This window comes from Talpa europaea (assembly GCF_964194135.1).
Source record: "Talpa europaea genome assembly, chromosome: X".
NCBI lineage: Eukaryota > Metazoa > Chordata > Mammalia > Eulipotyphla > Talpidae > Talpa > Talpa europaea.
In genome coordinates this window covers 41,583,530-41,609,509 of record NC_140081.1, presented here as the reverse complement: position 1 = coordinate 41,609,509, position 25,980 = coordinate 41,583,530, and the positions used below count along the sequence as shown (strand labels likewise).

General features: G+C 47.7%; 1 protein-coding gene across 5 annotated transcripts; it reads left to right on the top strand.

Moving 5' to 3' along the window:
* Positions 1–7,151: 7,151 nt before the first annotated feature.
* On the top strand, positions 7,152–24,492 carry LAS1L (LAS1 like ribosome biogenesis factor; the record flags this gene model as incomplete). Of its 5 annotated transcripts, none has more annotated exons than XM_084258378.1 (14): positions 7,152–7,357; positions 8,100–8,225; positions 9,216–9,285; positions 10,312–10,393; positions 11,399–11,680; positions 11,965–12,011; positions 12,857–12,966; positions 14,214–14,299; positions 14,626–14,676; positions 15,017–15,223; positions 15,570–15,717; positions 21,137–21,660; positions 22,478–22,625; positions 24,360–24,492. In XM_084258378.1, 14 exons carry the CDS (start codon positions 7,167–7,169, stop codon positions 24,490–24,492), a joined length of 2,205 nt encoding a protein of 734 aa, XP_084114504.1. The 5 variants fall into 5 exon arrangements, with proteins under 5 accessions (XP_084114504.1, XP_084114503.1, XP_084114506.1 ...); XM_084258377.1 differs by having other exon boundaries at positions 22,475–22,625; XM_084258380.1 differs by lacking the exon at positions 14,626–14,676.
* Positions 24,493–25,980: the final 1,488 nt, after the last annotated feature.

Genomic DNA, 25,980 nt, shown 5'->3' with positions numbered 1-25,980 from the left:
GATGTTTGCAACAGCAATTGGATGGGTGCAGTGGCACAATGCAGCAACACCTCCACTGGAGCCAGGCCGCCTTTCCTGCTCCTCTCATTTAGTGTTCGTAGCACGTCCCACAGACGTCATCTCCACCCAGCCAGTGTCAGAGTGGGGGCAGTAGCTCTCAATACTTGCTTTTGCAAGCTGTTATAACACTCTATGATTCCTGCAGCTTTGGGATTATAGGGAGTGTGAAACTTCCATCCAACACTCATGTTCTTGGCCCACTGCTGCACCTGGGCTCCTATAAAATGATTTCCTTGATTGTTCTCCACTACCAGAGGACGTCTATATGCAGCACATAGTCATGCCAGCACTGCCAAAACTGCCTTTTGGTCCCCATGTGAAGCAGGATAAGCTGCCAATAACCCGGTAGGAGTATCCACACAGGTGACAGCATACTGTTGTCCATAGGAGCAAGGTAGTGGTCCAATGATGTCAAACTGCCAGCATTTCAGGTGTAGCTGCCTCCTCAACACCTGGCCTGTGGATGCAAATGGTCTCTGTGTGTTAAGTCCTGGAACACACTACACATTGTTCACAAACAGTCTGAACCTCCTCTAAAGTTACAGGTAGACCCCAGGTACGCACAGTGGCCCCCATTGTCTTTTGCCCTGCGTGGAGTAATCGTCTGTGCAGCCACTGCACAACATTCCACCCCGGAGCAGTTTCAAGCCATTGAACCCGGGCTAGGGTATCTGCTTCATTGTTGCCTGGTGAAGCCAATGGGGCATGTCCTGTGACATGATAAATAATCACCTGCTTCTGATACCCTAGATCCCATAGATCTTTCCATAGGGCCTGGTCCCACAATGGTCAATGCATGACTGTCCAGTCATTTAGATTCCACGTGGAAATCCACAGTGTCAGGTCCCTGTACACAGCCCAACTGTCAGTACAAATTACTAGAGGGGATGGCTCATGGGCCACCACCATCCATACTGCTCGCAGCTCAGCCAATTGGCCGCTCTGTCCTGTCCTGGTTTCAAACCAAATAGTGTCCCTTTCTGGGTGTACAGTCATAGCTGTCCAAGAAACTGGTTGGGCCCGGATGGAGCTGTCCATATGCTAGGCCTCTGCTGAAATCGGTGTTCGTCCCTCCTTGTAGGGACTAGCTTCAGGTTCGGCTTCTACACAGGCTTCTGAAGTTGGTTCCATACTGACATGTGTCACCAGACCAAGAACTTCCTGCAACTACACCCTTAAGGGGCTAGTTGACAGGGTACAGCGCTGTTCTAGGTGGGCCCCCACTTCTCCAAAGTGGCATTTGAGTAGTAGCAGCATGGGGCTTTGCTGTCCAATCCCGTACCCATCTGGCTATTGTGTAAGTGGTTCTCACTAAGATAGAAGCTGTGACAGTTATACTTTCAGTAGCTAGTAAGGCTGCATATACCACAGCTAGCTGTTTTTCAATTAAGGAATACCTAACCTCAGCCCCCTTCCAGAGTTGGGACCAGAACCCAATAGGCTGTCGTAGCCTCTCTGATTTCTGCCAGAGTCCCCACCCGAACCCTTCTGAGTAACATACATATCTAGCTCACAGGGTCCGGCTGGGTCAAAAAGCTGCAAGGCCTGAGCAGTCTTTATAGTTCATTTGGCTGTGCCAAATGCTGTGTCTGCCTCACCTGAGCAATCCCACCTGACCCCCTTACGTATCAACACATACAAGGATCTTAGGAGCTGGGCCATGTGAGGTATAAATGCCCTCCAGTAACCCAGCAGGCCCAGAAACGCTTGTAGCTGCTTCACTGTGGTTGGAGTAGGGTAAGCTTATACTTTATCTATTACAACTTCAGGGATAATCTTTGTCTTACCCAACCAAACAACCCCCAAGAACTTAAAGGACAGCCCAGGCCCCTGCAGTTTGTTTTAGTTGATTGTCCCGCCACATATATTCAGGTGTGTCAATAGGAGAGGTACTGCCTTTTCCAAATCTGCAAGAGAGTCACTAGTCAATAAAATGTCATCAACATAATGATACAAATGCATTGAAGATGGCCTCCCCCACCAGGCCAGATCTGCTACCACCAGCCCTTGGCACAGAGTAGGGCTATGCAGATATCCCTGTGGGAGCACAGTGAATGTCCATTGCCAGCCTTCCCACATGAAGGCAAACTGTTCTTGACTCTCTGGAGCTTTATCTATTGAAAAAAAAAATTGCCAGATTGGCTACAAAATGATACATGCCTAGCTGATGGCTCAGACCATCCATTAAATCTACCACTGAAGGCCCTGCAGCATGCAAGGGGGTATATACCTTACTTAACTCACTATAATCTACTGTCATGTGCCAAGAGCCATCGGGCTTCTTCACTGGCCACACCGGCGAATTGTAGGGGCTGTGGGCATTACTCACAATGCCCACTTCCTCCAATTCTGATATTGTGCCCATAATTTCCTTGTGGCCTCTGGGCAACTGATTTTGCTTGGTATTAGCCACTCACCCAGGGAGTGGCAGTTGTACGAACAGATGCTTAGCATGTCCTCACAACCACTGCCTTTACCACATGCATTCTAAGGCGAAACTCTTTGACTGTGGTCTCTAGCCATAAGCCATGTAGTACATCCATAATACATCTGGGATGGGCCATACATATACTTCATACTCTTTTGGGGGGTAATCACCCAATCCCCAGGGGTAGTCTCACTGCTGTCACCTAGACACTCTGGCCTCCATAGCCATCAATGTAACAAGCAGACCCTTGAAATTTTTCTGGATTTCCATAGTGCAGAGTACATTCTTCTCCTGTGTCTACCAAAGCCAAATCTCTTTGCACGTTAGTGGGGGAACCAGTGGATGGCAAGCTCCACATGTGGCCTTCGGTCCTCGCCCATCTGTCCCCTGTGGATGGGTTCCTTGGCCCTCACCCTATTCAAAAGTGATCAGGTCATCGCCCGAGGACGAGGTAAGCAGCAAGTGGTCTTCCAGGTGCAGGGCGCGTGCCTGAGGCCTGAAGCTTCTAGACTTCCCCTTATTAGCAGTCATTCTTATGAGCATGAACCTCTGGTATTCTTGCAGTTGCTTCCATAATTCTAACAAATATGCATCGTGCTTTGCATGTATTTTAGTATGATCTACACCTGCCCATATTAAATCTGTCCACATTTGTTATGGGTAACTTTAACAGGTTCTGTGATGTCAAGAGTCTTCCTTGCCCTCCTTGGCATTCTTTTTGATTGTTCAACAATTACCTGTATTCGTTTCTGAGTTTGAGAGTTTGGGCTCCCGACTTCACCCAAGCTAGCTATCATTGTTGTGATGTTGTGTATCTGACATCTCACATAGGGTGCTAGAATTGCCATGAGGGATCTAAATGAGGATGAGGGGGGCACTCTTTAATACCAAATCTTTCATCCCTGCTGTGAAACTCTCATCGTCAGGACCATGAGTATTCACATTAAACATGGCCTGCCACATCCCCAATTCCCAAAGTACCTGTACCAGCTTGGTGTACATCTGCCATCTGCTCACTGTTTCTGGCATGTCTCTTACATCAGCCCATACTGTTCATATGGAAGCCATTATCCATTCCAGCAGGGTATGATCTCCCTGGCCATACCGCCAGCAGTTCTGCAGCCTCTGTCTCAAGGATGGGTGTAATGTCACTGAGGCCAGTCTCTCCATCTCTTGTGCCATACAAATAATCCCATTCACCCCCAGGTCCTACAAACCCAGCAGCCAGGCAGCCAAGGGTTTCCCTGGTTTCTGGAGGATCTGTTTGCCCAAGTCCACCAGTTCTGCCTGGGTGTATGGTCGGTATGTAATAAATTCTGTCATTTGTGGTGGTCCAGCAGCCTCACCCCCTGGGTCCATGGGTCGCTGTTGCTTCATTTTCTGAGTCACCACCGGGCAGGCCCAGAGCATGGGACCAGCCTCCTCCTTCTCTCCAGAGGAGTCCGGCATTTCCAGAGTCGCAGGTTGTTTTGCCACTACCAACTGAGACTTGGGTGAAGGGCCAGCCTCCCTCTCCTCCTCTCCTGAAAAGGAGTCTGGTGTCTTGGGAATGGTGGGTTGGTTTCTCTGAACTTCTTCCTCCAGAATCCTCAAATGTCGTTGCAGTTTCTGCATCTCTTCCCGCATTTCACCCCACACTTGCTGGGTTCTGGATCACTCTTTCTGCCTAGACTTTCGCAGAGCTGTGAGAAACACCCATCCCACAGCCCCTGCCACCTCGTGGGCACTATATCTATCCAAGGTCTCTTCTATTTTGTATAGGGCCTGTTCCAAATGCACTGAGGATCCATATACCTGTGGCCATTCCTGGGGAGGTGCCCACTGGGAGAGGAGGCTGGCCACCGAGTACCATCTGCTCGTGGCCGGCCACCCCACAATCCCTCCCCAGGTATCAAAGGGTTTCATACCCATCTGCATTGAGCCATCCTGGTTGGAACTGTCCTGCCGTCCTGCCAAATGTAGCACAACCAACCCATACTGGGTAGATTCATTACTGGTTCTAGCAGCCATGTTGGTGTCTTCATGCTCTTTGCTGTTCGTTGCCACACTCCGTAGCACTCTGTCGCACTCGGTCACGCTCTACCACTCTCTGCCTCACACCTCCATCCACTCCACTGCACTCCTCCACCCTTGGCACCACGCTGCACCACGCCACACCACTCCACGCACGCCATGCCACAGCACACCATTTGGCCGAGTGTGCATGTGCTGTGGGAGGGCGGAAAAGCCTGAAGATTTCCCCCCCTACTTATCGCACAGTGAGGAAATGCCAGAATTCAAGCCCAAGCTGCGTAGTGCAAAGACTTAAGTTTGGATGACTGTGTGGGTAATGTTGCCACTTGCTAGGGTAAAAAAAAATATAGGAGAAGGGGCAGATTTACTGGGAAAGTATTTTAGTTTCATACAGGTTGATTTTCAGTGCAGCAGGAAGTTGATTAAATGGATCTGGAGCTCCAAAGAAAGATTTGGAACAGAGATGGAAATTTGAAAGGCATCAATATCAACAGGGGCCTCGGGACTGCCTTAGGTGAATAGCATGCACAAAGTGGGGATAGGGGTTAGAAGGAGAGGGTGGTGAAACTAACCAGGAGAAGCAGTAATTTAAAGACAAATTTGATCAATTTCAAGACTTAAACTTGGAGAGCATTTGTTTAAGCCAACTGGTATAGCTGGAGGATTCCTGTAGCAATAGGATTCCTGTGCCAGGGCAGATTCCAAATGCCTGTGGTAGGCTGAAAATATTGTATACCTCCCTGCATCCACCTCCCAAAAACATCTACTTTCTAATCCCTGGAACCTGTGAATATCACTTCATAAAAGTGTTTTACCATATAAGGAAAAATAAATAAAAGAATGTTACTTTATATAGTAAAATTAGGAAAAAATATTGCAGATGTAAACAAATTAATTGCAGGTATAATTAAATATCTTGAGATGAGCTTATCCGAGATTACCTAAATGGGCCCTAAGGGCAATCACATATAGTAATGGAAAACCTGATACACAGAAAAGGTGAAGACAGAACAGAAGATGCTGGTTTTGAATATTGGAATGATGTGGCTACAAGCAAATGAATGCCCATACTCACCGGAAGCTGGAAAAGACAAGCAATGGATTCTTCCCCAGAGCAGCAGTGGAACTGTGGCCTTGCATGCTCCCTATTTTCAGTCAAGTGATACTGGTTTCAGACTTCTGACTTCTAGTGCTGTGAAATCACAATCTTCTCGTTTTAAGCCACCAAATTTGTGGAAATGTGTTATAGAAGCCACGGGAAACTAACATAATATGACCTCAAAATTACTGCTACTTACCATAATTTTATAATAACTTTATCCCATAATTCCAAATTCTCAACAAGTCTCAGACCTCATTTGTTACATATTAGATATAGTGTCCTTGTTATATGCACTGGTCAGATTTGTTAAAACACATGGAATGGGGGGGGGATTTAGCTATTTGGGGAGGGAAAGGGAACGTCTAGGGCTTTACTTGAAAAGCACTATTCAAAATTATTAGTCTCTAAAACCCCAAAGTGTTGAATGATTCCTGAAGACATGGCAGGTCTTCTGACTGAACTGGATGTTGGGGAGTCAAATACGCTATTTCCCTGTCTTTGCCTACACACAGCCACAGGTGACAGGGTATCTGGTTTCTGGCAGACACCTAACCTACAGTTTAGCATGGCTACTGCTATTCAAGAACCTTGGGCAAGCAACATTTTAGGAGAAACTGGTTGGAGAAAGCAGCACATATGGAGAATAGATTGGAATTTCTTTTTCTTGTAAAGTATAAAGAGTTACAGCTATGCTGTTAAAACTGCAAGTTAGTGTTCTCTCTCAAGTGATATATTGGAAAAATTCTCCTATGACAAGGATTCTAGGGAAAAGTCATGTAAATACATTTTAGCCAACTGGTAAAATCAGAATGTCTTAATAATACTGTTTTCCCTCTAGATTTCCAGAATCCCAAGGAATTAGGCACACAAAGTAAGTACACTTTGTAGATTTTGAAACCAACACAGCAGTTGAATGCTGGCAAAGTAAAAACCTTACAATTTTCAGCTATGGAAGAGAACCACGAGATCACCCTGACTAAGCTCCTCATTGCACAGATGTGAAAAACCAGCCAATTTTTCATTCCAACTTTAGATCTTAGTCGCTCTGTAGTCTTGCTTCAATGTGTTTAGTGTTTTATTGAGCCAGGTGCTGATTCACGGCACTAAAAACATAATTACACACGCTTTTGCAGTACAACGGACAATTAGTATACCTCTGACGTCAGCCAAAGGGCGCAAACCAAAATTCCTCCCCCAGTCCAAACACCTCTCCGGGTCTGGGTCAGAAACACGTTAGCAACCAGGAAATTAACGGAACGTAGAGGCTGGACGCTTTCAGCTAGTCCGGTTGCTTTAAGAAAAGAACACTTCCGGCCGGCGAGGCTGTACCTCCAATTTGAAGTTTGATCGGCCCTGAGTTCTCGAGTTGCGATTGGCCAACACGAACGTTGGGAGGCGGGCTTGCGTCAGGGTCACGCTCTCCCATTGGCTGCTGCCTGCGGTGGTTTGGAGGGAGGTAGCACATTGAGCTGAAGGTTGTGCGGAGTGTGGTGGCACCAGGCCTGGCAGAGAGTCCTGTGTCTGGAGGGAATTCGGGGCCCACCAGGTCTGGGTCCCCGGGGAATGGATCGCGTGTGGAGTGCGTGGTGCGGAAAGTGCGTCAAAGAAAACGGGTCATCGCCACTCTGGGCCCATCGCGTCGTTGTCGCCTGGCTCAATAGGGCCGAGTGGGATCAGGTGACGGTGTATTTGTTCTGCGACGACCATAAATTGCAACGGTACGCCTTGAACCGTATCACCGTGTGGAGGAGCAGGTAAGGCGACAGATTCAGTCTTCCTGCCAGTGTGCCGATGGCTCCTCACCTCCTCTTTTGTATAATTCCTATAAAGCCCTATTTGCCAGACTTACCCAAATTGTCTAATGATGCCCCTATGATTGGTTTGGGCGTTACCCTTCACCCAGGTGCCTGGGAGAAAGTAGCAGCCAAGCTCTTGCTCTTTCCATTTGTAGAAAGAAAGGAGGTGTGCCTCAACAACCCTTTTGTCAAATTTGTGAGGTTTAGCTCTTACCTTCATTAATCTTGGGGAGGATGTACAAGGGACCAGTGTGGCTGAACCAGGATTTAAGGCGTAGGTTAGCTCCCTAGGGAGGATTTCTGGTTTCGACTTGCCTGCAAAACCATGTTTGAATGGGGTGCTTCAGTCAGGTTGGTAAGATAGAGTTGGGAACAGAAAAACGAGATAAAGGTCTCAAGGGATAAGGGTCTTCTCTAGCTGAATGATTTGAGAGTTTCAGGGTGAGAGAAAGGGGTGTATCCACACTTAATTGTTTGATTGTGTTGCAGTTAGGTGTATTATGTATAGCCTAGCCAGCCTTTCATGCCCTGTATACTTTTGGATTCCGGGGTCATTACCCTCTTCCCACCTTCTTGATTTGTCTGTTCATTCACTCGAGCCAGTATATAGTAGGGATAGGCTACATCAACCTAAATTCTGAGGTGGAGGGTGGACCAGTGAAAGGGACTTTTATGATGGTACTGGACTGTGACCCTTTAGGTTAGGAAACGAACTCCCCCTGGCAGTGGCCTCTACTGCTGACCTGGTACGCTGTAAGCTCATGGATGTAACTGGTGGCTTGGGCACTGATGAACTTAGACTGCTCTATGGCATGGCACTGGTCAGGTAAGACCTACATTGGTTGGGGTGGGGGGTGGAGGTGGGTGTGGGTATAGCATGTGATAAGGAAATCTTGTCTCCAGGTGCTACCTGAAGCAAAATACCCTGTGTATCTCTTTGAGTCAGCCTGTGATTGATTGACTTGACAGCTTTTGGTATCACCTGTCAGCACACATTCTTCGTTTTCTTTTCCTGAAAGCCTTCTCTCTTTTATATTTCTTTTCCCTCTTGCTTGGAATGTCGGATTGGTTCACTGCCAGTGATCCCTGTGGGTCTCTTATAGCTTTGACAGTTTTATCATTTCTTTCCCTTTAACTGTTACCCAAAGGAACTTTTCTGACTGGCTCTATGTTCTTGGTCATGATGTAATGTGAATTTTCCAATCCTGCCCCTATCTATACCTAGCACCACTCAGCCTTTCCTCCTTCTCTCCATGAACACTGAAATGTTGCTAAGTGGTGTTAGTGGAGACATGGGCTAGAAGTTCCTGACTTACAAAGTAACTCAAATAGTTCTAGAGACTCACTACTTTGAGAAAAAGGCTGCCACTGAGTTTTCACATCTGTTAAAGTCTTTGCTCACCGCATACCGTTCCCTTTGTTGCCAGTAGGTCCTTCCTAGCTCTTCTTACCTCCTCCCTAGCTCTTCTTACCTTCTCCTTCCTTTAGCTGTGCTTTCCATATCATTTGATGTAAACTTTTGTTCTTACATTTGTAACATATTGTGTTTTAGTATGATATGTTATATTGTGTCATGATTACTTACTCTAGACAGGTCTCCTCAAGACTGGACTAGTGTCTTACTCATCTATAGGGCTTCAGTAGAGGGCAGACTGGATGGAACCCATCCCTGTTATGGCTGATACCAACCATTGGAACAGGATAGAATAGTCATTGGAAAGATTGTGGACATGCAGGGTGTTTTGCAGCCCCAACTAGTTTTAATAAAACAGTTACGTTACTTGGGCTGTGCCACTTATTTTTTCCCCTACCCCAGGTTTGTGAATCTTATTTCGGAAAGGAAGACAAAGTTTGCCAAGCTCCCCCTCAAGTTCCTGGCTCAGGAGGTGTGTATGATAAAGTTGTCTTGATTAATTCTCTCTCTCTAGAAGGACTCTTTAAATCGGTCCTGGGTTGATATGAGCACACAGTCAGACTATCTTATCCCACTACTACTGACCTAGCCCATCAAGAACACCAGAGCCTGTCTCTTGCTTATGGCTACTATCTCAGTAGTCTTGGTCTGCTCAACATGCTGGAAGTGGCCCAGTGAAGCTGAGACTTAAGATTGTACTGCTGGGTGGGCCTCCCCGGTGGTGCAGCGGTTGAGCGCTGGGTTGCGAAGCTGCCTGGCAGCCTCTGCAGCGCCAGTTCAATCCCCAGCCGCTGGGCCAGGGTCCCACATGGCGCGCAGACCTCTCCTGCCGCCCGCTGCTCCCCTCAGCAGTGTACTTCATCACTCTGCCTGTTCTCTCTAATCTGGCTCTGGTGAATTCTCTCACCCTCCCGTGCCTCTGACTGTACCCAGTACTTGCATAAATAAATAAATATATCTTAAAAAAAAAAAAATTGTACTGCTGGGTGGGGACAAGAAAAGAGGTGGCAGTCAAAGTTTACCTGCCCTCATGGAGCTGACTATCTGAGGAAAGAGACAAGCTCAGCCAAGCAGCATGAAAATACCAGCCTTTCCTTCCTTGAGTGAGTATTTAAGGTGTGTAGTGCCCAGAGGGCAGGCAGATTTTCGGTCATTAAGAGGTGCTACTTGGACAAGGTGTAGGACAGAGGGAGGGAGGTAAAGGGTACCTAGGTAAAGAGACTGGTACAGACCAGTATCTCTATGTTGGAGAAGAGTGGTTGGTGGTTAGGGGAGGCTAGTATCTTTTTGAATTTGCAAGACTACCTCCACAAAACAATAAAACAAATTAGGAGAGCCGCTATCTAATGTTGACTCTACCACTAAGATCAGAACTGCTTCTCAGGACCTCATTTTCCCTTATCTATAAATTTGGGAGAAGCCAGGCTAACTCATTTGTGTGGTCCCTTCAGCTTTAATATTTTCTAATTTCTGCACTTACACCCTCCCCTACAATCAGGTGAATATTCCGGATTGGGTTGTTGAACTTCGCCATCAGTTGACCCACAAGAAAATGCCCCATATAAATGACTGCCGTAGAGGTGAGTCTCCGGGGAGTAAACATCACAGTTAAGCATAGGGACCTGGGATTGGTGTCCCACTAGCTACTTACATCGCCTTAACTAAGTCTCTTCCCTTTTCTAGATCTGTTTCCCCAATATAAAGGGGATAGCTTGAGTTAGGGGTTCTTAACTGGGATGGGGTGTCCAAAGAACCCCTGGGTTCATAACACTTGATGGCACACACTTCTCAAAGCACCCCTTACTCCTCTCGGGCACAGTGGTGGCAATGTGGAGAGAGGAAGATCTCTGCCTAAGGTCAGAGCTTGCACTGGGATGAGACAGTGAGCCACAAACTTTAAGGAGGGCATCAAAAGCTCAGCAATCAAGTTAAATAGTGTTTTGGTGCAGAAACCCCATGGTGAACACAATGTCAGAACTTTAAATAAAAACAGAATTAATATTATTTATTTTTCCTTTTGCTTCAGATATTCCAATATGGCTTGGCACTGTTCTAATTTAGTTTGATATCTTGATACTGAGTTTTTTGACTTTGCCTTAAATTTTGTGTCTGAGGAGAGGAGTAAGGGGTGGTTTAAGAAGTGTGTGCCACCAAGTATTATGAACCCAGGGGTTCTTAAGATACCCCATCCCAGTTAAGAACCCCTGATTCAACCTATTCCCTTCATGTTGGGGAAACAAATCTAGAAAAGGGAAGAGACTTAGTTAAGGCCATTAAGTAGTTAGTGGGGCAGGGTCTCTGTTCTTCTACTTTCCAGCCCTGTTTTTTACATCCCATCTCCAAGTCCAGTATTAGTTTTTTCTAGGAGATGTACTAGTGACAGGAGAAAGCAAAGAGAAGGGGGATAACCCAGAGTGAGAGGGGCTGCCCGTGGATATTTGAGATTTGTGCCTTTTTTGGAGCTAGTTTTCTTCCCTTGGGGCCTTGTAAGATGAGGCTGGGAGCTGGGAGAGCTGGGGACCTGTTGGAAGTTGCTTGTCTATGGCCATGCCTATGATACTGCTTTTCTTCCTCCCTTCTTCTAGGCTGCTACTTTGTCCTGGATTGGCTCCAGAAGACCTATTGGTGCCGCCAACTGGAGAATAGCCTGAGAGAAACCTGGGAGTTGGAGGAGGACAGGGAAGAGACAGATGAAGATGATCCAGAGGAAGATAAAAACATTGCTGATGACATCACTGATCAGAGACCAGAGCCTAAGCATGAGGGGAAAGGTGCAGAGCTGGATGTCAAGGCTGACGGAGACAGTGAAGGCAACAAAGAGGTTGATCCACATTGGGAAAAGGCTCTGAGACATAAAGAGCTCTATGGTAGGTGTCCTTGGGAAACAGAGAGGGGCCCATGAGCCTAGAAGACTCAGACTTAGTGTGGACACTGATTATTTCCCTGGCTTGCATTTCCTCTGGGGTTGCGGTGAGTTTTAGATTAAAAAATCACTATCATAAATGATCTTCTTTAAGCCCTGTGAAGTAGGTGAGACAAGAATCTTAATTCCCAGTTTACAACACAAAAAATGAGGTGAGAGAGACTCAAAATCCCATCAGGAACAGGCCACTGGATTGAATGCCCTATCTATTTCCCTTTCTTTTTCCAGAAAGATCCCGAGAACTGCTTGTATCATTTGAAGAGGAGCAGTTTAAGGTAAGAAAATGGATCTTAACTTGACTTGTTCTCACCTATTCCAGCCATTTCTTCCCTCTTGCCAGCTACCTGAGAGAAGTCCTGAGAAAGATTTGAAGGAAAAGTAGGAAAGCTTGAGGGAACTTCTCAGAAAAAGAGAGGGGGGAAAGTCAGAAGGACAAGAGGAGCAGAGTCTGCTTGACTGATCCTCTACACCAGTGGAAGGGAGCAGATGATGGAAGTTTGTGGATAATCTGCCCCACTTGGTGTAGGGAACAACTGGGCATAAGTGGTTGCATAGTTCTGCATTACTGAAGCTGACTAGCAGATGGCACCCAGGAACTCTCCTAGATCAGGTGAGCTTGAGGAGTGCTATTTTAAGAAAGGTGGTAGTTATAGAGACCATTCAGCTCAATCCTTCCTTTTCACAGACAAGGAAATTAAAGCCATTGACAGTGAAGGGACTTACCCAAGGTAACAGATACAGTTAGTGGTAGAGCCAGTATAAGAACCTGGGTCTTCTGAATCCCTTCTTCCATAACCCATTATTTCCCCTCATCACTTTGCCTGAGGCCTGGAGAGATGCCCCAACTGGATTTTTCAGTATTGGGGTATCTGGTGGTTGGAAACCACAGGTGATTAAGGATATTGGAAAGGAGGAGGAGAGCAGGAGAAGAAAGTCTGACATTTGAGTGTTAGACATTTTTAGTTTCAAGGCCAATAGGGAAGTTGTGAGCTCACCTTTGCATGCTCTGCTTGATCACCTGAAGGGAGGTCTTGAGAGGTTCTATGGGAAGGCATTTGGAGGGGTGGGGGAGGATTGTCTGACTGAACCAGTCTTCTGATGGGACTCTTTTTGCCCACAGGTGCTGGAGAAATTTAGGCATTTGCCTCAGGCCATTAAGGCGTGGAATAATCTGTCTCCACCTGTAGAATGCATCCTGGCAGAGCTTAAAGGCATTATATGGGAGAACAGGTGTGTAACTGTAATCAGGGGCTGCCTCCTCCCTAATGTAGAGTATAGCAGCCTCACTGAAAAAGGTCTCCATATTCAAGCTTGCCAACTTTTGCTATAGGAAATCCCAGGGTTAATTCTGATCCCTCACAGAGTGATACTGTATTGTGCATGATCCTCTTCCCCTGGCCCTGCGAGCTACCAAGTGGGAATTTGCCTACTCTGAGTTCCTAAAATGATCAGAGGCAAGAATGTCTGCTATCATCCATCTTCTGGCCAGCTTTTTTCCCCTCTGTCCATTGGTATGTGGAACTTAAATTATAGGTTAGGATTGTCCCCAGATATTCCTAGGATACTACTAAATCTGAAAATGTTATCAATGTCTGCCCAACCTTGGCTCCTTGGTCACATCCTTCAGCATCAGTTGGGTGGGTAGCCCCTTCAGTAGCTGGAAGAATTACCCTTGTACATCTGCACAGTAGGGTTTGCCTCCTGGTGCTGAGCAGGCAGCTCACTGGCTGCTTTAAGTGGATATTGACCTGAGGAGATGGGAGAGGGATGGAACAACAGCTCTTTCCTTTGAGCCTAGTGGAGGAAACGATCTGAGCATGACAACTATGCAGGCATTGTGACACCTTAGAAGCTCTTGTTTCCCCTCTAGGACTGGTCAGCTAGAAGAACCTCTGTTGGGGAGCTTCCAGTTCTGGAGGAGATGACTGCTGTTGCTTGTTTTTACTTGTACTGGATGGGGAGGAGAGATTACCCTGTAGCTTTTGATCTTTGTTCTGGGTTCTCAGAGTCCTTGGGACTAAGGATGATATTTGGTTCTGCCATTGAGTCCTCAAAGTTTCTGCCTCTAGGATCTGAAAGAGCACAATCAGGGAGAAGGGGATGGGTAGAAGATCAGAGGACTGTCAAGAAACAAAAATGATAAACTGGAACTGAAGTCTAAAAGTCCTTGCCTTCTGTGAGCCTAGGTTTTTTTTCTCTGTGTTTTTGGGTTTGTGTAGCAACTGCAGCCCTTGTTATGGTCCTTAGGTCATTCAGTGTGTGCTTGATAAAAGTTTATTCAAAACCCACAGATCTGTTTCTGGCCCATGCCCAGGACACTGAGGCCTGAGATTCAGCTTTCAGCTCCCTTCCTTTGCTCACCTTGCTGCTTTGGCTACTTGAGTTGGAGACACTAGCTGCCTTGGGAGTGAATAGGAAAGGAGGTGAGGGTCTTTTGTCTGCTTCAGGTTGCTTAATTAAGTGTCCTCTTGCTCCAGGGAGGCTGTGCTGGATGCTTTTCTGGATGATGGCTTTCTTGTCCCCACGTTTGAGCAGTTGGCAGCTTTGCAGATAGAATATGAAGGTAGGGTCTTGGGGGTTCACTGAAGCTTTAGCGTACTGTGTTTCCTGCACAGGAACACCAGGGGTAGGTTGGGTGACCTTGGGCAGGGGGGCAAGGGCTATTTCTTGCCATCCCCTCTGGAAGCCCCTCTCTGCTGAGCAGAACAGGTTGCAGTTGTTGGGCTATTATTAGGTGCCTTGGAATTGGTTGGGGTGGGAGGGGAGAGGGGAAACATAATGTCATTATTGTACTGTGTTAACTGTGATTTAGCCACTTGCTAGAGAGCTAGAACAGCAGAACTGGAAGGGCCTTGTGAGGTCGTCTAGTCTAACATCCTCATGTTACAGATGGTCAGACTGAGGTCCAGAGAGGGGAAGGTACTGAACCAAAGTCACACAGTGAGTTATTGACAAAGCTGAAGCTAGAATCAGAGCTCTTTTTCTTACATACTGTTTTGAGTTATTTGTTGGTTCCCAGATACTAACTGGTTTCTCTCCTGATGTTCTGCTCTCCTCTTTCCTCCTGGTTCTGTGGTGGCAACTCTGTTGGTGGGTGGTGGTGGGGCCCCCTCCCTTTCCTCCTCTTTCCCCTTCTCTTCCTCTTTTTCTTTCTCACCCTTTCCTTCTCTTCCCTCTTTTCTTTACTCCCTCCTTTCCTCTTCCTCTCCCCCACCTCTCCCTATATCCCATTGGCCCCTGCTTCCCATTTTCCTGTCAATGGGTGTCCCTCACAAACCAGAAAACATGGACTTGAACGATGTCATGGTGCCAAAGCCGTTCTCTCAATTCTGGCAGCCCCTGCTTAGGGGCCTGCACTCCCAGACCTTCACGCAGGCCTTGCTGGAGAGGATGCTTTCTGAGCTGCCAACCTTGGGAGACAGCGGGATCCGGCCCACCTACATCCTCAGATGGACAGTTGAACTGATCGTGGCTAACACCAAGACTGGTGAGGGAGACTAGCCCTAGCCCCAGGGCCTAAGGCAGCCCAGGCAGGAGCATCTGCCACTGTCTTCAGCTCTCAGCTGAATCGTACCAGATAGACATGTCCCTTGTTAAGGATTTAGGTTTGCTAAGAAGGCTCTGTGGCAGCAGGGAACAAATTTCCTCCCATCTTTTTCTTCTCAAAGCCAAGAAAACTGGGCTGGGGCTGAGAACCCTGAATATTTTGAGCAATTGGGAAATAGAGTCTGGCGTCGGGGATGGTAGGGACAGAGCCAAGGTTTTCATGTTGTAAGGTTGGGTTGGGAAGGTCTTACTGATTCTTCCTCTTCAAGTTCTCTCTTCTCTCTCAGGACGAAATGCCCGCCGATTTTCTGCAAGCCAATGGGAGTCAAGAAAGAGCTGGAGGTTATTCAACTGTTCTGCCTCCCTTGATTGGCCCCGGGTGATTGAGTCCTGCTTGGGCTCACCTTGCTGGGCCAGCCCCCAACTCCTTCAGCTGTAAGTTTCTTAAATTCCATCTGGTAAGAGGGTGAGGTCTTACAAGCCTCAGGGCTGCACAGCCTGAGAATGACATAGTTGGATGGGCCCCTTGCAAGTTTCATCTAGTCCCATTTTCTTAATAACAGATGGGACTCCCAGAAAGGGGAGGGATAAAGTATTCTTGCTGAACTTCATATAGCCTAAGACCTGGCTGAGCAAAGTCAGCCTGATAAAGATGAGACAATCCCCCTAGAGTGCTTAGCACAGTGGCCTGTACAGAGTAAGTGCACAATAAATGGTAGCTTATATTTATTAGGAAAGTAAGTCTTCTGACTCTAAGCCCAGTGCTATCTTCTCATTAGTTTCCCAAAGCATAGGTGCTCAACAACCTTCAGTGACTCCCTTTTGCCTTCCTGATTAATTCTAGTCAGCCTGACATGTAACTTTCTTTTGGATTTTCCCCTGCCCTATCATGGTAACCATACCTCCTGTGATTCCTCCCTATCCTATCCACCCTAGATGTTATGATCAAACTGAATTAATTATTGCATTGGTTCCTGTAAATATCTATGGTTGTCTCCCTTTCCTCTTCTCTGTCATTTCCTGATTCTAAGCTACCTCTGTCATACTCATGAAAGCCTTTAGCACCCTATTCTCTTCCTGCTTTCTGAAACATCTATTTCATTTGAGTGATGCATCTGACACTACAGCTCTTCAACTCCAGTGACCTTCATTCTCCACTACACTTAGCAACCCATTTCTATCACTCAGAACTGTTTCATCTCTGAAAGCTGACATCCCAGCAGCCTACTCAGTGACCACAACCTCTTGCCCTTCCAGTTTTTACCCTGATATCTCTTTGCCTACATCCAGACATCCATTACTCCATTTCTTGCCTCCGTCAACCTTGCCTCCCCTCAGTCCTTTCTGTGGGTGATTACTTTAGCCACTCATCATCAGCATACTCAGCTCTACCCATCCTTTGGCATTTCTGACTTGCAATCCACCCCCCCGCCCTGGCTGAGATTGATCCTCCCCACTCTGCTTCCCCTACTCGTCAGCCCAGGTAGCTGAGCTCTGCTGGAGAAAACCACATAGCCCTGCGGATTACTGCCACTGCAGAGATATGATTTTTAATCTTGAGCCAGGCCTCAGTTCTGCTTGTCTGAAACTTTTACCTGTTTTCTGCCCACTTTCTCTTCATTTCCTGACTGTTCTAAACCCTTTTACTATTCACCTCAAGCCCTCCCCATCTCCCATTTCACCCTAGCTTCCTCAAGCACATTGAGGCATCCAGCAGGGCCCCCTCGACCTAAGGTCCAGCACTCGTGAACTGATCTACAGCTACACTCAACCTTCTCGCCAGTCTCAGGATGAGGTGGCCTTGCCTACCTCAAAGCCTGCTCTACCTGTGCTCTGGAACCACCTCTGCCATCATTGCTGGGGCCTCACCCCCAGCTTCTCCCTTGTTCTACTGGTTCTTGTTCTTCAACCTATGAATATGCCTGATTTTTCTCATCTTAAAACAACAGCAACATAAGCAAAATCACCTTTTCCCCTGCACCTTTTCCACCTTTTCCTCTGTTAGGTTATCACCAGTTTATTACTCCTTCCCCTCCCATATCTCAGAAGAATAGTCTATACTCTACAACCTCAAAATTTTGTCACTACCCTTGCATTTACTGTGAGAGCTTCTTCAGCCTCCTTATTACTAAATCTACCGGGCCCTTGTCCATCGTTTTGTCTGCTCTATTGATGCTTTTTACCACTCCCTGGAAAGGCCTGTGCTTTTTCACAAGTTCCTATAAAGTACCCAAACCCAAATCTCTCTCTCTAGTGCAGGCTTTCCCATAAGAACCTCCTATATGTGGTAACATGTCAAATATCTCCCCTTGGATAGCCCACAGGCACCTTACTATGGCCAAAAGAGAATTGGTCATCTAACTCTCCACCCCAACCCCAAAGTGCTCTTCCTCCTCTGTTCCTCATCTCACTTGGAGGTGGCCCATGTACCCTATCATGTTGACTCTCAAGTTCTTTCCAAATATGAGATTTTGTGTTGCCATGTATATTTCGCCTCGTGTCTCCTTCCCTCCATCAAACTAATCTTTTTGAGGGCAAGGGCTCCGTATTCACCATCTGTGCCCCAGCATACCACATAAATATAGGCCCCAAATAGACTTCAGTAAATGCTGTTGAACTAAACTATACTCTGCTGTTTCATTGCCAGCAGTGCTGTCTTTGGTGGGAGCTGACTATCCCTGGGGAATAAATGAAGTGGTAATCTGGATGTCAAGACCCTTTTAGCTCCCTGTCTCCCCCCCAACCCCCACCAATAAAGTCAAAAAGTCTTTCTTGTGCCCTGACAACATTTGGGGCTGAGTAATAGCATATAAGGAAAAAAAAAAGCCTTGTAGAAAAAGTCAGCCAGAGCAAAACCTCCAGGAGATGGGACTGAATCAAACAGCCAAATCTCCAAATGTGTATATTCTATGTTAGAAATGATATGGATGGGTGGGAAACTGGGAGGAAAACGAAGAAGGCCTGGTTCAGGCAATCATCACATAGGAGGCTTTCAGGCAGGAGAAAGAATAAAAGTTACGAAGTCAGAAGGAACATGGCATGTATATGCAATGTGGGGAGGGAGTAAAAAGAGCAGCATGGAGAGGTTTGGATAGGTGGCCTTCAAGGTACTTTCCAATCCTAAGTGCCTGCAGAGTGGAAGCTGCTGGTCTCGGAGAAGTCTGCACCACAGAGACCTTCTTCCAACCCAAGCATACCAGAGGATGCAACACATGCCAGCAGTAACAGCGGCTCACTTGGGTACGATTTCTTGTGCACAGATCCCGTCTTTCCCAGTAATCAGTGAATCTATTCCTAATCCCTTTGTAAAAATTGGGAAATGGGGTTTTGGTAGGTGTAATGCTGCCAGTCATTGGCAAGTCCACATGTCTGAGCTGGGGCCAGATCCAGATATCCTGTCCTTTCTCCTGTGCCCTCTCTACAGTGTTCCACTAGATTGCACTGTTGCCAGAGAGTGTGTGTCAGTAGGTGTCTACAGAACATGGCTTTTGTTTTCCCCAGAGGAAGAATGAAAGCTATCACTGGCAACTAAGGGTCAGACATGGTGCTGTGCTTTTTGTACACGTTACTACATTTTATTTGACATGGCAACCTTTCAGTAGTGGTATCACACCCTTACATGACAGACGACATTGAGTCTCTGAGGAGAGAAGAGCATTAACCAGAGAAGTTGCATAATATGTTGATGGTGGGACAGGGATTTGGCCCTGGTCTTGTGAGTCCAAAGTCAACCTTTTGTCCACCATCCTGACTGGCGACTTTCTTAGTCTTGAGCCCAAGGAAGGAGAGGCATTTTTAAGATTTGTGTCATCCCTGCACCTCAGTGCTCAGACTAGACAGCTCAGGATAAGGGGTGGGTAATAATAAACATCGGTGATATTGCATCGCGCCAATATCAAGTGCCTGGGAATATTTATTATTTTTTTAAAGATTTATTTATACAAGCACTGGGTACAGTCAGAAGCGGGGGACGGGGGGTGAAAGAATTCACCAGAGCCAGAGCGGGGAGCAGAACAGGCAGACCGATGAAGTACATTGCTGAGGGGAGCAGCGGGTGGCAGGAGATGTCTGCGCGCCATGTGGGACCCTCGCCAGCGGCTGGGGATAGAACCTGTGCTGCAGAGGTTGCGGGCAGCTTCGTCAGCCCAGCGCTCAACTGCTGTGCCACTGGGGAGGCCCGGGAATATTTATTATTAATCGTGCTAATGGACAGAGTCAGAAGGAAGAGTTTCTCTGACTTTTCCTCCAGTAAAGCTGGAAACTTCAAGAGCTTCCCCAGCCAGCCAATGTCAATTCAATTTGAGCCAGTGTCTTCTCAGAATATGAAATTAGCCCTGCAGAGAGGGTCTTCCAGTGAAGTCAGTCTCCTACGGCCCTCTCCCAGCAACTAGTGAGCAGAGGCCATGTGTGGTCAGTGCACCTGTGGGACCCAGAGAGAGGCCACCCGCGGAGCACACAGTGCCTTGGTAGTCAAACTCGACACACCCTCATGAAAACTAGCCATCTGTCCACCCTGCCCATGACTCCAGCATAACCAGGTGCCTCCCAGGGTGCCGGATTGTATGTGGGGCTGTGCAAGGGATGCTCACCCTCTTCCTCCCCAGGGGTTCTCCTTCCTGATGGCTCTGTGTCTGTTGGTGGTTTTGCTATTAGTGTCATCCTGTGTATGCACAATGTCATCATCTTTAACTCTCCACTGCCAGACCCCTGCTATCTGGTCACCAAGCCCTGCTTTGTCTGTCCTTCACAGCTTCTCTCCCCCACCTCTCCACTACCAGTGTTCTAGGTCATTCATTCCTCACCAACTCTCCTTGGTCTCCCTGCCCCTGCCTCCAGGCCACCTTGACCAGACCATCCTCCACAGGGGCAACATGGTGATTTTTTTTTTTTTTTGTGGGACCCTCACTGGCAGCCGGGGGACAAACCGGTGCTGCAGTGGCTGCGGGCAGCCTCGCAGCCCAGTGCTCAACTGCTGCGTCACCAGGGGAGGCCCAACATGGTGATCTTTAGAAATGCAACCTTAACCTGTGCACAGGGGAATGTGACTCCCCTGCCCAGCACACACATAACCTTATAGCCTTCTCTTCCTCAGCAGAGCCCTTCCCCTCAAACCAGGCTCCTCTCACTGCACACAAAGCACCACAGTGTACAGTGAGAGAGCTCTTGAATCTGCAAGAAACCCTCCCTTGATCTCTCCTGCCCTCTTTGTGCTCTCTGCCTCTCCCCAGCTCCTACAGTGCCTGAGGACACAAAGTTCTCATCAGGCCTCCCTCCCACATCCTGCTTTGTCTTGTCAGCTGTTGCTTTTTTTTTCCCCTTTTTCTGCATTCCAGGCTGGGCCGTAGTTGTTCCCAGAAAGTGATCCCACTTTGTGTTCCGCTCAGAAGGTGCCCGGTATACTTCCAGGCATATCTTTGGGACTCAGGACAGATTATCCAGCTAGGCCAGAAGGAGAGAGGGATCTGCTATTCTCATGTTTTTCAGGCCTGTTGGCTAGTTTGTTTATTTACGTAGTGTTTTAGTACAGACTAATAGCTATCATTTATTGCCTGCCCACTATGTGCTAGGCACTGTGCCAGGCATTCTATATAAGCTGTTATTTACTCCCACCCACCCTATAAGTCATTTACCATTATTGTCCTTATTTTCCTAAGAATAGAATTGAGTCAGACGTGAACTGTAGAATTTGTTCTGGGTCCATGGTCCTGTTCTTTCTGTGTTCCCTCTGCTCTACTGCATTGCCTTTCAGAGGCAGATCTAGAAGGTCACAGACCAAATTCAAACCTTGAAGTGTTGGGGTATGAAGTGACTTGAGATTTTGAATCTTTCTTACCTCATCCCTCCCTTTGCTCAGCATCTTCAAAGCCATGGGTCAGGTCCTGCCTGACGAGGAGCAGGAGAAGCTTCTGCACATCTGTTCCATTTATACTCAGAGTGGAGATAAGAGCCTGGTGCAAGAGGGCTCAGAGACCTCCTCCCTTGGGAAGTCTCCATACACACTGGATAGACTGTATTGGAACCTCAAACCAGCTGACTGTTGCTCCAGGCCTGAAGGAAAAGGTCAGCATCAGGGGGAGCAGGGTACCCTTAATGATATCGAGGAAGATGAGGAGGAAGAGAAAGTTGTCTTGGAAGACCATGTGGAGGAGGAGGAAGATGAAGAAGACGAAAATGATGTCCAGGAGAAGTGGGAGGAAGAGGAGGATGAGGATGATGAGGATGAGGATGATGAAGATGATGATGAGGAGGAGGAGGAGGAAGACAGAATGGAGATGGGGCCTTTCTCTACAGAGGAGGAGACTCCTACTGCTGAGAATGCCTTGCTCCTTGCCCAGAAAAGAGAAGCTTTGCAGGGCTCTGCATGGCAAGTTAGCTCAGGTAAGAAGCCTAATATGCACTGTGGCCCTGCACTAATCTTCCTTGTCTGGTTGATTCTTGAGTCTCCCCTCCACCCTAGAGAAGAGATGGAAAGTTGCAGGTGCTATCCAGTGTGAGCAAGCCTGGGAAGCAGCTCGGTGTATGGTGACAGGTAGATTTCTTTCACCTTACGATGGTGTGTGTAAGTGCTGGGGACTTAAGTACTACCAGCCTATTAACTGCTTCATGCAGAGAGCACATTCAGAAGGGATGAGTATGGGGCAACAAAACAGGCAAGAGAAGTGAGAGAGGGATGGACGGGTATGTGATTCTGCATGTGTTTATCACATGTGGTGATCCAGGGACAGGGAGACAAAAGAGCTTTCTGTATACAGGAGTGTGTATATACACATAGAGGCTGGATGGTGATAAGATAGAGTTTTGCTGTGTGTATGAGAAAAAAGGCATTAAGGGCATTAAGTCAGAGGAGGTATAAGTAAGATCAGAAGAGTGAGAATAAAAGTGGTGTGGTTTCATGGTCCACATACAAGTTAGATAAAGCCAGGAGGGAACAGGAAGGATTGAATGATAAAAAAGTAGGGGAACATAAGTTTGCTCATGAGGGTGGGTTTTTGAGTACCCTCTTTTAGGTAAAGGCAGCAGGAATGTTAAGGCAGGGAAACCTCAAAGGAATGAGCAGTTTGGTGTGTGTGTATGTGTTTGTATGTATGTGTACACACTGAAGGCAGGTAGATGTGGGCCATAGCCTGTGTGATGTCAACCATCTGAGAACCAGCTAATCAGTTTGCTCTTGACTCGGCCCTTTGTTCTATAGAAGATGTGCGATGGGACACCTTTCCTTTAGGCCGAATGCCAGGTCAGACTGAGGACCCAGCAGAGCTAATGCTGGAGAATTATGACACCATGTATCTTCTGGACCAGCCTGTATTAGAGCAGCGGCTGGAACCTCCAAAGTGCAAAAATGGGTGAGTGCCCATGGCAGCAGGATTTCTCACCCCTTTCTCTGCCTCCTACAGGGGAAAGGAGGGGAGAAAGGGAGAGGACGACACAATGTTGGGGGGGGGGTAGCTTTCCCCAATCAGTGCCTTTGTCAGGTCTCCCAGCCTCTATTTGGGGGAGCCAGTGAGGAAGTCATGCAGAACTGGCTTTGCACTTCTCTCAGATGCATCCAGTTTTTGCATGTGTGTGCATGTGTGTGCACACACGTATGAGTACACACAGGTTGGGAGGAGAAAAGTCCACAGCTGTTGACCGATTCTGTAAAGGGTCCACCAGCGCCAAAAGGTCAAGAATGGATGCTCTAATTCAACTTTTTCATGTTCCTGAGGAGAAAACTGAGGCCCAGAAAGGGGATGGGATCTGTCCACAGGTACTCAGAGTAATCAGTAGGCCTCCCTGCACTGTCCAGGCATCTTGGTAGCAAAGCCTGTGCAGGACTCCATGCTCTCCCTCGAAACTCGCCTCTGGATCACAGGCGTGGGAGCCCTTGGGTCATCAGGGAGCCAGGACCCAGGCAGCCCTTGCTGAGGGGCTCTGCTGGTAACACAAAGGATCCCGTCCAGAGGCCTGTACATTCCGGAATGCGGGGGCCATTGTGACCGGGAGAATCTTGTGAGTACCAGAGAGAGACCCCTGCGGGCCCCTGAAACAGTCTGTTCCTGTGCCATCTGCCCACTCCTGGGGAGATAAGTCCTTCCTCTGGAGGGCTATAGGACCCAGGGGCCCCAACACCAGGCCATGCCCAAGGCAGTGCTATAGACAGTGTCTTGGGCCAGCAGCATGCCTCTTGGAGAAGAGACAGCTGGGGAAAGCCAGGTGGTCTGTAGTTGGGAGTGGGTCCCACACGTCTGAGAGAAACCACCTCTCCACTTGGGCCAGGATGGCTTGATGAGCATCAGGGTATCAAAGGTGAAGTGTGGGTAGATGGAATTGTTAAATCCAGACCCCCGCTAGTAGGTAGGCTTCCTCTGCAAGAGTGGACATGGCTAACCCCCCATCCCACCCCACACCACCTTCCCTGAACCTTGTCTTTGCCCCACCCCTGACTTGGCTATATGACATGGGTATATGCCTTTTCATGCCTGGGCCTCATTTGGAAAATGATGGGTGATGGGAGGGGCTGGGACTAGATCATCTCTAAGGGTTTTTTCAGCTGCAGTAGTTTAATCGTGGATCTGCCTGAAGGGAAGGATGATGGGCTCTCAGCTGTCACCCTCATCAACCTGGAAGGACCTTTGACTTGCAAGAAGCAGGGGAAGCAAAAATGTTCTGAGTTAGGCCAGGGTGAGGGAGGGCCGGCTGTCATCTCATTTAGGGCAATTGTGTACTTCTAGGATGGTCTTTCCCCAAGCTCTAGGGCCTTGGAAGTCAGTGTGTTTAGGCAGCCACTTTCAGTATCTTCCTGGGAGTGGGTTGGTTTGGGTCCTCCTCCTACCTCAATCCAAATAGTTCTGCTACTGGCTCTACATAATGTTTCATTTGAAAAGGCCGCTCTTTCCTCCTTTCCTTCAGCTGAAGAAAAGGCAGAGCCATCATGGGGGCATCCTAAGTAGTTTCTCACATTTATTCCAGTCTCTTCTTTATAAAGCCAGGTGGGACAGTGGGCCCTTTTCATAGGCACATACACATCAAGCATACTTAGCTCTTCCAGAGCCAAATGCAACCTTCTTTCCTATCTGACCCCTGTTCTCTCTCCACAGTACTCTGGGCCTGAGCTGTGGCACTGGCAGTGGCAACTGCAGCAATGGCAGCAACAGCAGCAGTAAATTGGAGGGCCTGCTCTGGAACCAAGGCCAGCTACATGGGCTTAAAACTGGCCTGCAGCTCTTCTGATACCTGCCCTGATGCATATGTTCTTCCAGCCCTCCTGGGGCAACAACCCCCTCCCCTGTCCCCCACACACCCTTCCCCAGTGTACCTGATGCCCATGAAATAACCTGGGAGACAACCTATACTAGCCACTTAAGCTCAGCTTTCTGCAGTGGTGAAAATTTGAATATGTTTGGGCCTTTTTTGTTTTACCTTGAAATACAATAAATAATCAACTATTGTTTGTGAGATGAGGGTGTGTGTTCTGGGCCAGACTTATGTAGTCCTTGCTTTATTCTAGAGGCTCCAGAGATGGCGGGATTATAATAGGCCTTCGAGTGGGAGGTGATTCCTTTGCCCCAGATTGTTCTCACCACCAGGCCCCACTCATACCTTCTGCCTGCCTCCAGCCTTTCTGCTCCCCTTAGCTATAAAGTACTGTCAACTCACTTGGAAACATAAACCCCAGAGGAAATGCATTGCTGGCTACAGAGTCCAGCCACCTCAGAACCTCCCTGACAGCATGAAGACTACCCACGCTGATACTAAATAGCCTTGTGGCTTATTTCCCTGCCTTCCTTCATTGGGTACCAAACAGCATATGAAAACCAAAGGGAAATGTTTATGACTTTCCCACTCCTTTGACACAGAAAAAATAAAGTGGACCTCCCTGTGGTGGGCTTTGGAGTCAGATTAGAGACCAATTCCCTCAGATACACTGCCTATCCTGTGTCAGTCCTAAACTGTCGAGAAACATGGATGAATAAACCACATTCTTAGCCCTCGGAGCCCTCTGCCCAGTGAGAAAGGACAGTCACTAATTTTGATTATCTAATGCTTCTGCTAAGTATCATAAAGGAGTTCTAGTATGCCATGAAGTTATCCCCCATCCCCATACTGGGAAGAAATAGCCGGATGAGAGAGTGGGCATCTCTGGGGGGACAAATTTGAGGACAGAAGGGGAAGCAAGGGACAGAAGCAGCAGCATTCCAGCCCTGAGTTAGCTGAGGAAGGAGAAGGCTTATGCTATGAAAATGCCCAGGAGGAATTTAGTGTAAATATCACACCAGAGTCCAGTCAAGGTTTTTTTGTTTGTGTGTGTGTGGGGGGGGGGACCTCGCCGCTGGCTGGGGAACGAACTGGCGCTGCAGAGGCTGTGGGCAGCCTCACAGCCCAGCACTCAACCGCTTCGCCACCAGGGGAGGCCTCAGTCGAGGTTTTTTTTTTTTTTTTTTTTTAAATAATAAATTTTATTTTTATATTCCCCCCTACAATTGCAAACCCCCCATTCTGACCCCAATCCCTCCCCTCCCACCCCCCACCCCCCAAAAAGTGTCTCTGGTTCATAGTTTTTTGTTGATTTTGATTTTCACTTATAGTTATTCATTTTCCTGGTCCCTTACTTAAGTTTTCTAGATTCCTGCTATGAGTGAGACCATCCGGTATTTTTCTTTTTCTTTCTGGCTTATTTCGCTGAGCATGATCCCTTCCAGCGCCATCCATGTTGCTGCA